This window comes from Condylura cristata, unplaced genomic scaffold (genome assembly GCF_000260355.1).
Source record: "Condylura cristata isolate star-nosed mole 26May11 unplaced genomic scaffold, ConCri1.0 scaffold00001, whole genome shotgun sequence".
Taxonomy (NCBI): Eukaryota; Metazoa; Chordata; class Mammalia; order Eulipotyphla; family Talpidae; genus Condylura; species Condylura cristata.
The window spans coordinates 86,963,830-86,976,415 of NW_004567102.1; the positions used below are offsets into that span (position 1 = coordinate 86,963,830).

At 58.1% G+C, this 12,586-nt stretch overlaps 1 protein-coding gene across 1 annotated transcript in view; it reads left to right on the forward strand.

Moving 5' to 3' along the window:
- Positions 1-12,586, forward strand: part of IGF2R (insulin-like growth factor 2 receptor) — a 112,992-nt gene that overhangs the window by 54,356 nt on the left and 46,050 nt on the right. The window contains exons 4-8 of the mRNA XM_012735188.1: positions 2,770-2,894; positions 4,458-4,556; positions 7,877-8,009; positions 10,193-10,322; positions 11,655-11,760. Coding sequence (XP_012590642.1) covers positions 2,770-2,894; positions 4,458-4,556; positions 7,877-8,009; positions 10,193-10,322; positions 11,655-11,760 — 593 coding nt within the window. The remainder of the gene's footprint in view (positions 1-2,769; positions 2,895-4,457; positions 4,557-7,876; positions 8,010-10,192; positions 10,323-11,654; positions 11,761-12,586) is intronic.

The window sequence follows — 12,586 nt, forward strand, 5'->3', positions numbered from 1 at the left end:
CGGTGCCCCGCGCGGCGGTGGCAGAGGTGGCGGGTCCCTCGCGGCCCGAGGCCAGAGCCCTGTTCAAGTCCTCCTCCGGGCGGACACAGCGGTTAGAAGGAGCCCACAGGAGCTCTCCGCACAGGGCTGGAAGGGGCCGCCTTCTGGGGGGGACAGGCTCCGGGGAGGGTCTTTAAAGTGGGGGGCGTGGCCCGTGCGCGCCCTCTCGTGGCCGCCGCCGAGCGCGCCGCTGGCTTCCTGCCGGCCTGCGCCCTCCCCCGGGTCTCCTGGCGTGTGCACGCAGGGGGGCGCGCCAAGGCCCCGCCCCGCCGCTGGGCCCCAGAAACGCCCCCGGGGCGGGGCTCCAGGAGCTGTCCGCGGGGCGCTGTCCGCGGTGCCGAATTCTCGAATCGCGACTCTCGGCCGCGCTTCGGCGCCTTTTCGGCCTCGGAAAAGATTTTCCGAGGTCTCGGGCCGAAAGACGAAGTTTCGCGCAAGACACGGACCCGCAGGCGCGCGAGCGCGCGGCCCGTTGTGCGGTCTGCCTGGCGCAGCGCGGGTGCTCGTGAACCCCCTCCGCAGGCACCTCGTTTTCGTCCCTCCCCGGCCTTTTATTTTTCTGTAAGACCTCAGGTGGATGGATCCTATGGAACCAGGGATCATCTCAGATCCACGATACACACTCATCTTACTCTACGGACTAACATCCTTCTATTATTTATGTTGGGTCACATGGTAGACCCCATCTCTGAGAAGATGTAGGACTTGGCAATAAATAGTGTTCCCATCCCCCCTCACGGATGTAATCACTCACCCACTTCCTGTGTTAGTTTTTTTTTTTTTTTTTTAAATCCCTCCCAAAAGTCTGTGTGCATGTGCTTCTGTTACCTTTATGGAAAGTCTCTATCAGACTGTGGGACATTTTGAGACTTAAACAGTAACAATCTTACATTCGTTGGGAAACAGTTGCTGTCTTTCACTGTAGGATGCTGTCACTCCTACGGAGTATTTTCTGTTGTGGGTCTTCCAGAGCTAATTTACCTGCTGTTGACTGACACGGGTTGTTTTTACGTTTTTGCTAATGTGACAAACACAAAAGATGTTCTTTTATGTACGTGTGTGTCTGGTTTTGTCTTGTCCCTAAGAGCAGACTTCCAGGACAGGGCCCGTGAGTGTGCTGTTTTAGGCCGTGATGCCACGCAGGCGGGTGTTGTGGGACCAGCAGCACGGAGCCGTGGTGGTGTCGCCTGTCAGCTGGCGGCCGCCTTTGTCAGTGTGACGCTGTGATTGGTGCGCTGCTCTGCCGCCCTGGCTGGCACCGGGGTGCCAGACGTCTCCGTGTTTCTCCCGTGTGCCGGTCACGTTTTGTCCCTTTTATGTTACTGGTGGTTCTCAGGTCTGTGATCCATGGTTTCCTATCAAAAGGCGTTTGAGTTTTTTCTGTGCCTTTCATATTAAGATTCACCATAAGGTGACTAGGGTGTGTTTTCTTACCCACCTCTGTGTGTTCTCTGTTAGTTCGTATCATTTCCTAGAATTATAAAATTTTGGGTCCATGAGTATATTCTAAATGACAGCTTTCTGTCAAGTGTATAACTTGGTTCTTCTTTAAGCTTTTTGATGACTCTAAACTTTTACATTTAGTAATCAAACTTAACTGATTTTTTTAATAGCTAGTGCTTTTGAGTCTTAAATGCTTTCTAATTAAAATCTAAAACATAACTGTCTAAAAGTTTATCTTTTTGGGGTAATTTACCTCTGGAATTGATTAGAGTTGATTTTTGCACCCAGTGGTAGGCAATGATCCACTTTTCCCTCCCATATTGGAATTCCATGGTGGATGCCATCTTGTTATTGAACAATCTCTTTGCCCAGTGATTTCATATGCTGTGACTCATATATTAAGGTTTGATTCACACTTGTCTCTCTTTATCTAGTCACTTGGATTCTATTCTAGTGTCTTCTTTTATTTTGGAGAGACTAGCAATCACAGTAATTCCTCAGGGCCTCTCTGGTTGCCTAAGAAGTTAAGTCTCAGCACTCTCACTGCTATGGCCTAAGTTCGATCCCCAGCCAGGGAGTGACCCACAGGGCGCAGCAGACCTCTCCTGTCTTTCCGCTGCTCTCCACAGTGCAATGTGTTTCATTAGATCCGCCTGTTCTGCTCCCCACTCTTTCTCTGGTAAATCTTCCCACTCCTGTACTGCTGGCCTGTACTCCAGTTCTTCTACACATAAATCAATACACATTTAATTTATCAGACAAACTAAGACATGATCACCCTACTGGTGGGCTACTTAAGAAAGCTTGATTTTATGGCATGAAAATGGGAGGTTATTTATTGGAGAATTTGAGCAGCTGAACCATGATCATGTTCTTGAAGAGCCTGTAGGTGTAACATGGTGGGAGAGGATTGGCAGGGTGTGGGCGCGACGAGTGGATGTAAGGGGACCCAGCCATGTGGTGGCTATCGCAAGTGCTCAGGAAGGAGAAGAGAGTGCTTTAGGTAGCAGCAACAGAGAGGTGTGGATGGTCTTGAGATGGAGCTAAAGCTACTAGAACTCTCTGATCTGTAGAATATGGTAGATGAGAGAAAGTTGGATTCATTCTGAGATGTTTGGCTTGTGAACACCAGAGTGGATGGGGGTGCTGTTTAAAATGGACACTTCTGGGATGGAGTTTTAACTTACTAGGTTTGCTGCTGAATCATAGCACCCCTTTTTGTATTTTCTTACGCCTGCTTTATGGCTGTACGTGTGTTCAGCTTGTTCATGTTTCTTTTTCAAACAGGGAACTCTGATTTGAGAAGTGCAACCAGATCTCTTCTGGAATTCAACACAACAACCAGCTGCGAGCCACAGAATTCAAATCACAAAGTCCAGAGTAGCATCACCTTCCTATGTGGGAAAACCTTGGTGAGTTCACAGCCCTCTGCAATCTGGGTTTTGTGAGCAGTGTTTGCCCCTTTGCCATTTTGTCACAGTGTTCCAAGAATATGGCAGTAAGTAAGCAGAAAGCCTGTTAAGTTACTGGGAAGAACCCAGAAGTAACCGAACTGTAAGCCTAGAGTTGCAACTTTCAGGTGAAACTCGACCCACGTCCTGTGTGAAACTGGCTCACAGTGATGAATTGAGTGGAAGCTCAAAGCGCTGTTTCATGCTCATGCTGCAGGCCCGCTTTTTTTTTTCTTTCTAAATCCTCTTTTTCCGGCATTTTATTTTCTGTTTTTAGCAGACTGCGTGTTGTGTGTTAATGCTTTTTCCTTCCTTGCTTCTATTAACTTGGAGTGTCGGTAGGTTACGGGGTTTCCAACCTTGTTGAGAATTATGTGGTGTCGAAGGGAGTTTGGGGCACATTGTTTAAAGCATGATGTTCTTATTCTGCATATTGTAGTTTTTTTTGGGGGGGGATTCTTAATCTAGCATTTAAAATAGACTTTCAGTAAATAGGTGCTGGCTTTCAGGAAAAGCCATCTGTGTATGAAACCCCGGGAACCTTCTCTAAGCAGGGCTAAGAACTCAAAATTTCTAAAAAAGCAGGACGGACAAAACTCATGTGGCAACCAGATTGCTTTGAATTTTCATTTAAAGTAATTGGTTGACATGGAAGGGAACTTGGTGCTGGGACTCCTTCAGGCCCATGTCTCCGTTGGAGAGCTTAAACACAGAACTGGCTGGCTGAGTTTGGATCGGCCTGGCTCCTGCCTCCAGTGGTCCTTGCTGAAACTTTGGGAGCAAAACTCAGCCTGTTGCGGGGTGCAACATGGAGGCCCCCGCTGCAGGAACGGCCAGCTGCTGCTTTCACTCGAGCTAGTTTCCTTCGAGAGTTCTCTATTCATCAGCAGGCAGCAGAGTTGGAAGGATTCTGTGGGTGCTCTGCTTGAGGGAGGGTGGTGGGAAGTCCCCATCGAGGCTCCTGCGCCCACTCATGATGTTGGGGGCCCAGCTAGGAGGAGCTCTGGCCCCGAGGTCAGGAGCTGCCCTCACGTGTGGGAGCTGGTGCAGGAGCTCGCTGGTGTCCCACGCGGGGCGGGCTGGCGGGCTGGCGGGCTGGCGGGCTGGCGGGGCGGGCTGGGCTGGTGTAGGAGCTGGCCGCGTCCAGATGGGCCTCCTCCCCCCGCGGACAGGAAGCATGAGGTCACGTTTTCTGGCCCCGACTTGTTGGCGCTGGTTTGGAGAATGCTGGAGTCTGAGCAGAAGCACTCTGAGGACCCCCCAGGAGCTTACTCTGCTCACATAGTTGGGGCAGTGGGACAGTTTTGGACTGATTACACCAAAATTCCAGTGTGATTTCATGAAGCTTTATGCTCAGAGTTTTTGGGGTTGGGAACTTCTCCACGGCCTTGTTTAACTGAAACAGTTGCTCCCCTCCGCCCCTGCCTTCGCATGGTTACCTTTAGAGTCTTTGCTGGGTTCTTTAAAATGCTTTAAAACAGAAGAAAGCATTACAGGACTGGCTTTTGTTTCTCCTTTAAATAGGGAACTCCTGAGTTTGTCACTGCCACAAACTGCGTGCATTACTTCGAGTGGAGGACTTCTGCAGCCTGCAAGAAAGACATATTTAAAGCCCATAAAGAGGTAACAAGGTCACTTTAAGGTCACATGCTTGTGAAATGCCACCTGGGAGCTTTAAGATTTGCAATTCACCTTTTGGGGTAAAATCGTCAATTTTTGGATGTCATTCGAGGGATGGTTCCATGTGATTTTATTGTGAAATGGTGGTGGAGACAGCGGCTGCTTGGGCCCCAGGCACCTCCTCCTGGCCTCTGGGGTCCCACCCCACGGGGCACCCTCCGGCTCCCCTCCCTTGCTCTGCTGCGGTGCGTCCCCCCCTCAGGCAATGCCTGGTCTGCGGAATCTCACCGCGCCGTGCTGTGTGCTGAAGTCTGGCCGCGGCGTGGGTCAAACCCAGCTCCTGGACCCCAGCGCTAAGAAAGGGCTTTCTGCACTTACAGATCGTGAAAGCAAAACCCCCAAAGCAAACATGCAAACAGAAGATTGCAGCCGAGCCCTCGTCTGCCTTTGCCCCGCCGCCCTTATCACAGCCTCGGGAATCGGGGTCTCACGTGGCGGGCGGGCCAGAGAGGAGCCCTGAGGGCCGAGAAAAGGGGCTTGTTTCAGGGGAGCCCGTCTTCCTGGGGGCCCCGGGGGGTGGGGTCCCTCTGGCAGGCTGCCTGCTCAGGGTGGCTGGGAAACTTGACTGAGGGAGGGATCGTGTCGCTGGGAGAGGGAGCCGCCATCCCTGCGCTCAGAACGGAGACGGACGAGCTGGGCGAGTGGCCTGCACGCATTCTCTGTCCTTGGAGGCAGATGGAGAGACGATGGGGCTTGGGCCGACCGTCCTCAGGGAGTACCTCAGGTGTGGGTGCAGCGGGCTCCAGTCGCCCAGTTTTCACTTACCCGGGGCTGACTGGCCGCCAGGCAGTGGGGATTTCATAACATGTGGACGGGTTCTTGCTCCTGGGGAGCGCATAGACTGGAGGCGTGAAGGCCGAGGTGAGCGCCACCGGCCCGAGAGCAGAGGCTGCTCGAGAGAGCGCTCACGTCACTAGTGCCAATCACGAGAAGGCATGTTCGCCTTTCTCTGTCTGCAGTAAGACGTGGTCACACCTCAGAGGCTGCTTACAACTTCGGAAGTTGTACTAAGTGTTGAATATACTTGTGAAAACTCCTCACTCCACCAGGCCTGTCCCGCGCTCCACCGCCACACTCCGCCGTCGTCTCCTGGTTCAGTTGTAGTTTTGCATCAGCAGACTCAGTGACTGGGAGAGCAGAGATGGCGGCCCCTGCTGCGCCGGCCGGTCTGGGGGGGCCTGGGGGTGACCCTGGAGCTGTGCGGCCCTCTGCCCCACCCCCTCTCCGGGGCCTGCTGCCTGCTGGTCGTCTTCCCGGAGGTGCATGAATCCGCCCCGTGTGCACACAGCGCGGCCAGGGTGATTTAGTGTGTGGTGCTTGAGCTGGCAGACCACCGCCCGCCGGCTGCTGCATTCCTGCTCTTATGAATGTCTCCTTTGCTCTGCTCCACAGAGCAGGAAGTGGGAGGATTTTCCCCAGGAGCCTTGACTGTTTTTCCGATGCTCGCTCCAGCTCTGTGGGGCGCTGTGTTAGGCGTGTCTCCTGTTCCTTCCCGGAGGAGGGAGGCGGCCAGGAGCGCTCAGGCCTGCAGCGGGGGTCGCGGGCTGCTCCCCGGCCCTAGGGCCTCTTGCTGGGCCTGACGCCTGCCGGCGCCTGGCCTTGCACACTGGCCCCTTCCCTGCCGCCTGCTCCCTCTGCTTTCGGGGCTCTGGCGGGTGGCCCCAGAGCGGCGCCCCGCCCGCCTCTCTGGGTGGCAGTTCGGCCCTGTCCTGCAGACCCCCAGATGGATGACGGAGGGGCCCTGCGGTCTCCCTGGAGCCAGCAGGGAGGGCAGGAGCCCCTCGCTGCTGCTTCCCCATTTTTCTGCGGGAAGGGACGGGCGCGCCAGCCTCTGACCCTGCGGGGTGCCCCACCCTGGCACCCCGCACCCCAGCCCTCTGCCGAGATAACGCGGTAGGCGGCAGACTGGGCTCGGAGACCCTCCAAAAGGACATGTTCGCGTGCCCCGGGGCTCCGAGGAGGACAGACTGACGTCACCAGCGGTGCTCTTCGGGCCCCTGGGAGCTGCCGTGGAGAGGAGGGTCAGTGGGTCAGAGCCCGCAGGTCTGATACCATCTTTCTCAGAAAAATGTAGAAGTTAAAGATTAAGCAGTTAGCTTCTGTAAACAGAGTTGCCCGTGAATCACTTCTTCCTGAAAGGCTACAGTTTGGGAAAATGATCCACAGAGAGGGATAATGTGGAACTCTGAGATGATTGCAGATAAGATGAGTTTTTTTTTTTTTTTTAAGATTTATTTATGTATTTATGCATACAAGAACTGGGGTGCAGGTCAGGCCAGAGTTGGGGGATGTGAGAGGATTCACTAGAGACAGAGAGGGGAGCAGAACAGGTCTACTAAACTATATGCTGAGGGGAGCAGCAGGGAGACAGGAGAGGTCTGCTGTACCACGCGGGTCACTCCCTGGCCAGGGATGGACTTAGGCCATTGGGGTGATAGTGCTGGGACTTAACCCCTGCGCATCAGGAAGGCCCAGTAGGTGAGACTTTTAAAAAATATTTATTATAATTATTTTTACATCATTTTGTGCCTTTTTCCATCACTTGTAATCTCGGCGGGACTTTTAAAAGACAGGATGCCACCAACCTCAGTGGCCTCTTTGGCACCCTGAAACAGATGAGAATGGTTGTACCCCAAGTCCACGGAGGGGGTGCTGGCTGCCGCAAGGAGGGATCTACCTCACGCTCTCGGGCAGATGCTTGGGTCTGGGCGTCGCTGCAGCCTGGCCCAGGGAGCCTGTGCTCGGCCAGCAGGCAGTGGCGCCCTCCAGGCCTCGGTGCCGTGGTGGGGGAGCAGGCTGGCGAGGGCTGGCTTAGGTGACAGCGTCGGGAGGACCTGGTTGCTCTGGGTGCCCCTGGGCTGCCCGCATCGGGAGCCCCGTGGCGGGTGGGCATCCGCGGGTTGGACACCGGGGCGGGTCTGGTTCTGGGTGTGGTGGGATGCTGCCGCCCTCTGAGCACGGAGCCATTTTGGAAGGACCGAGCGGGTCTTTTGCAGACCTGGCTGGTGGGAGATTCGCTGGGGTCAGTGCTTTACCCGGGGGGGGGGAGGGTCGGGGGGTGTGGGGGTGCAGCATGTAGGCGGGGCAGGGGCAGGCACCCCGCACTGTGGGTTTGAGGCAAGCCGAGGGCGGGTCTCGGTGGGCCGAGGGCGCGTTTGGAGACGGTGCTCGCCCTGCGAACGAGGCCGGCGTGACAGGTGAAGGGCACAGGCCGCTGTGTGGAGCCGGAGGGTGCTGAGGTCTCACTCTCTTCCCTCCTCCAGGTGCCGTGCTCGGTGTTTGACGGGGAGCTCAAGAAGCGCGACTTGAACCCGCTGATCAAGATCAGCGGGGGTTACCTGGTGGACGACTCTGACCTGGACACGTCCCTGTTCATCAACGTCTGTAGAGACATAGGTGTGGAGCCTGGGGGCGCGGTGCGGGCGGGCTCGGGGACCCTTCCACCCTCGTTCCTTGGGCGAGGCCCACGAGAACGCCGTGTCCCGGCTGGGGTTCTCCGCACCCCTTTACTCGCAGTGACTTGCACTCCGTCGGAACTCTCGGCCCACTCTGGGTTTCACAGTTCTCAGGTCTAAATCCAACTCCCGGTGAGGGGGAGCACGTTGGCTTGGCGTCCTGGGGCCGGGGGTCGTGGGAGGGCAGGGTAGGGCCTGGAGCCTGGCTGTGTGGCCCCGGGCGCCTTCAGTTCCAGGCGGGACAAGGGGGCGCGAGGGGGCCCAGCATCGCCCCCCGCCCCGCTGCTCTCCTGGCGTGTGCGTGGCGCCTGCAGACTGACTGAGCCCGTGCGTGGCCTGTGTCCCTGCAGGGCCATCCCGGGTGTCCTGGCCCTTGCTGGGTCCGTCAGTAACTTCTCGCACCCTCTGAGGCAGTGTGTTGGTAGCCCCGGGCCAGCGCTGTTTTTCCGCTGTGCTGGCAGCGTGGAGCTGTGTGCACCCTGCAGGCTTTGCAGTACTGTGAAACGATGCCTCGTCACGTACCATAAGAAGCGGATCATTTTTGAGTGTTTTCCTCCTGTTCCCATTTTTCACACAGTACATAGGACTTTGGCGCTAGGACAAGTTTGAAGACAAAAAAAAAAAAAAAAAAAGAACTGGCGGGTGGGCGGGGCTGGCCGTGGTGCAGGGATTCACCCATCTCGCCGGTTGCCCGTGCTCACTGGGCTCGCGGTTTCTAACAGGGCAGGGGCTGCACACCGCCAGCCCCTCACCACAGAGATGACTCTGTTCTTGGGCAGGATTTTATGTCCTGGAAGAAGGCAGATGTGCAAAGTTTTTGTTTTAAACGCCTGTAATTGAAGCTCAATGATAAAGTGCAGAGTTTACAGGCGATTGAGTTCTGGAGTAATGTGTCTTTCAGTTTGCAAAACATTCAGACTCCTGGTCCTTTTTTTTTTTTTTTCTTTTAATCATTTTGGGGTTTATCCAAGTTTACTGGTCTTAGACAGGTCTTTTCTTTCCAATTGACTGGCAATTAGAGTTGAATGTCAGTGACTTTGGTCACAGTTTCCACCACTCTCCACCCCAGGAAGGCAGTTGCCCAGAGCCTCATGCCAGGCTTGGTGGCGACCCTGGGGCCCCCGGCGACAGCTGTGGCTTGGCCACGCCTCGTGCATGCCTGGAGACCTGCTTCACGTTGTGTTTTCAGCAGATAAGCAGTCAGCCTGTTGTCAGGGCCCGTGGCACAGGGGCACTAGCCAAGGTGTGGGTGACAGCCCACCCATGTGTGCATCTCATGACAGGCGCCATGAGGACAGGTCTCCCGCTGGCCTGCTGGTGTCTGCAGGGCGCTGGCCCCTCCCCGGGGTGGCTTCAGCCCGGCCACGTTCTCGCTCCTGGCGGGCTGTGCCCTGCGAGGCGCTCCCGTTGGGGGGGGCTCTGCGCGGGGCATGTGCGGGCCCCTGCTGTCCTGGGGCTCGTACGCGGGCGAGGCTGTGCGCAGGAGCACGGAGCAGACAGCCTGGGGCAGCAGCTGGCGGCCGGGCGGGCAGGAGACAGCTGCAGCTGTGCTCGTGACTGTCCTCGCCGGGCGCTGGGCTGGGCTCGCAGGGCACGTCTCCCCTGGCCCTTCGTGCCCCCCAAAGCTGCGAGGCGCAGTTGGGGAGATCAGCAGTTAGACGGATGTCACAGAGACGGCACATGGGGCTTCAGATGGGAACCCAGAACTGCCCGTGCTTCTTCCTGCGCCCCCTCCCCCCAGCGAATCCAGGGAGCGCCTGCATTTTTTCGTTTATTTATAGCTGACAGCAGATCGTGCTGAAGTTAGCGTATCTCCAAGGGAAGGGGCACATTCCTTGTCTATGAATAACAGACCAGTCCCTGTTCTCGGTGGCTCTTCTGTGCCAGGTGCAGGCCTCGCATTCCTTCTCCCTGCGGGCGGGGCCGCTGGCTCAGCCGCCCTCTGGCTTGCTCAAGGTCTTGCCTGTGACCACAGCTCCCCCTTGTCTCCAAACTGCCACCTATGTTCCTGTCAGGAGATGGTTTCAAAAAGCTGCTCGTGTTTTCAAAGGGACCCTGGGCGCGGGGCGGTGTGCCCGCCGCCCGCCACCTGGCTCGACGCGGCCCCCACGTTGTGTTTTTCAGACTCGCTGCGGGACTCGAGCCCGCAGCTGCGAGAGTGCCCCCCCGGCACCGCCGCCTGCCTGCTGCGAGGGGGCCGGGCATTCGACGTGGGCCAGCCCAAGGAGGGCCTGAGATTCCTGAGCAACAACAGGTGGGTCCGCTCCCGGCTCGTGACTCAGCCAGGGCCGGCTGTCGCGGGGAGAGGGCCGTCCCTCCCCGCGCCTGCCTGTCCAGTACTGGTCCTGCCGGGCCGCGGCTGCCCCCAGCCGACTCCTTGTCCCACAGCGAAAGCCAGACCCCACCACCATCCGGCCTCGCCTGCGCTCACTGCCCAAGCTGCGCCGCCCCGTTTCCCAGTCACCCGCGAAGCCGCTCGGGGTCCACGCTCCTCTGTGTTGTGAAAGGCAGTGGCCACTCGCTGGCGTCCTTTCAGGGGCTCGGCTCCCCGTCCGGCCGCGGCGGCACCCTGTTCCCAGCAGGGCCCGGCGGGTGGGGTGTCCTCATCACACACGGCTCGCGGGGAGAGATCTCGACGAGGGACGTGATCTCGCTGTCCCTGCCCGTGTAGACGCCTCGTCTGGGTGGGCCGGGGCTGCCCTCACAGGTCACACTCGGTGCCCAGAAAACACGAGCGTGACCCACATGACTCACGCCCCGAGACCTGCGCGCGTGTGAGCCGGCCTGGGGTGGGCAGAGGCCCGGCTCCCTGGCCGGGGCGGTGCGGCCGGGCCACCTGGGCAGGCTCCCGCCGGGCTCTGTCCCGCGGGTGGGCGGCCGGCGTGCCCCTTGCCCTCCGCGGGCCGCGCCCCAGCCTCCCTGTCCCCTGGTCCCCACGACGCCAGCCAGACCTGGCGGCCCGGCCCGGGCGCCCCTCGCTCACTCCCTGCCTTGAGGACCTCACTTCCCAGCAGTCACTCGCCGAGGTGCTGGGGTGAGGTGCAGACGGCTGCGGCTTGCGCGGTCCCGGTACCTGGGTGACAGCTCGTAGGTCTTCAGACCCGGAGACTTAGCGGGAGAGCCCGGCGCCGCCAGCTCGCCCTCTGGCTCCGGGCTCCCGGCGGGACCCGCCGGCCGCCCCCACCCACCCCATCGGGCGCCTGCGACAGGAAGCAGCGAGCTGCGGCTCCCGGCGGGGCGGGCCGGGCTGCTCCGGGCTGCCCGCTGCTGGCTTGCTTTGTTGGGGCCTTCGTAATTGTGTTTTGTTTGTTTTACTCCAACAGAGCTTTTAGAGTTACATGTTGGTCGTTCATTTGTTTATTTTCAAAACAAAATACTCACTGGAGTTTACTTTCAAATTGTTGTTGTTTCCCCAAGTGGCCATGAACGAAGGCTTTCTGTGTGTGACCTCGTTTACATTTTAATGGGACGTAGCCCCGTCCAGCGTGGGCCTGGGCGTTTGCTGAGGGCAACAGACGAGCTCTGTTACTTATAAAAAAGTGGTTTCGGCTTGTGTAACACTCCTTGCTCACTGTGGTTCACACAGGCTCGTCCTGAGTTACGTGAAGGAGGAGGCGGCCACGCCGGACTTCTGTGCTGGCCACAGCCCGGCAGTGACCATCACGTTTGTGTGTCCGTCAGAGCGGAGAGAGGTGAGTGGCTAGTCTCGAAGCCAGGGCTGAGCGGGGTGACGGGGCCGGGCACAGGCGCCCATCCCGCCGTGGCTTCCCCTGCGCCTCGGGTGACAGGGCGTGGTGTTCCTGGAGCGGTAGGGTGGTTTCAGTGGCCTGTGGGCAGATTTCAGCAGCCTGACGGGATGTGTACTTGAAGAACTGCACGTGAAATCCCTGTCCTCCGATTCTGGGGCTGTTACTGCTTCGGATGAGGCAAGGTGAAAAAAATAGCTGCTGGCTTCCAGGCTGAGGGAGAGGGAGCGGGACAGCTGGTCTGCAGACCTGGCTGGCGGGAGCCGCAGGCCGGGCGCGGTGGGGGAGGGTTGGTGGCGGGGGAGGTCCTGGCGCGCTCGGCCCCCCTCCTCACACTCAGGCTGATTTATGGCTCTGTCCTCTGGTTATTTATTCAATCCCAGCATAGCTGTAAGCTCCTGAGGGGAGGACCCCAGCCTTGTTTGTCCTTGGGCCCAGGCCCAGCGGCCTGTGCATGTCCCTGGGGGCTGGCTAAGTGCTTCAGCAGGCGCGGGGTGCTGTTGGGGGGGCAGCCCCCAGGAGGAAGGGTAGGGCTTTCCTTATTTTTACTGCTGTCTTAGAATAGAATGAAGCAGGAGGAGCCGAATTCTTTTTGTCAGGGAACCATGTCTCCCCCCACTCCTCCAGCAAACACGGAGCTCGCCCTGGTTTCCTCCGGCCCGGGCCCTTGTGTGTGCGTGCGGGGGTGGGGGGCACAGAGTGCCTGGCACTGGCCTCCGCTGCCTGCGGCGCCCCCCCACGTCCGGGGCCACGTGCCGGCAGCGCCCGAGGC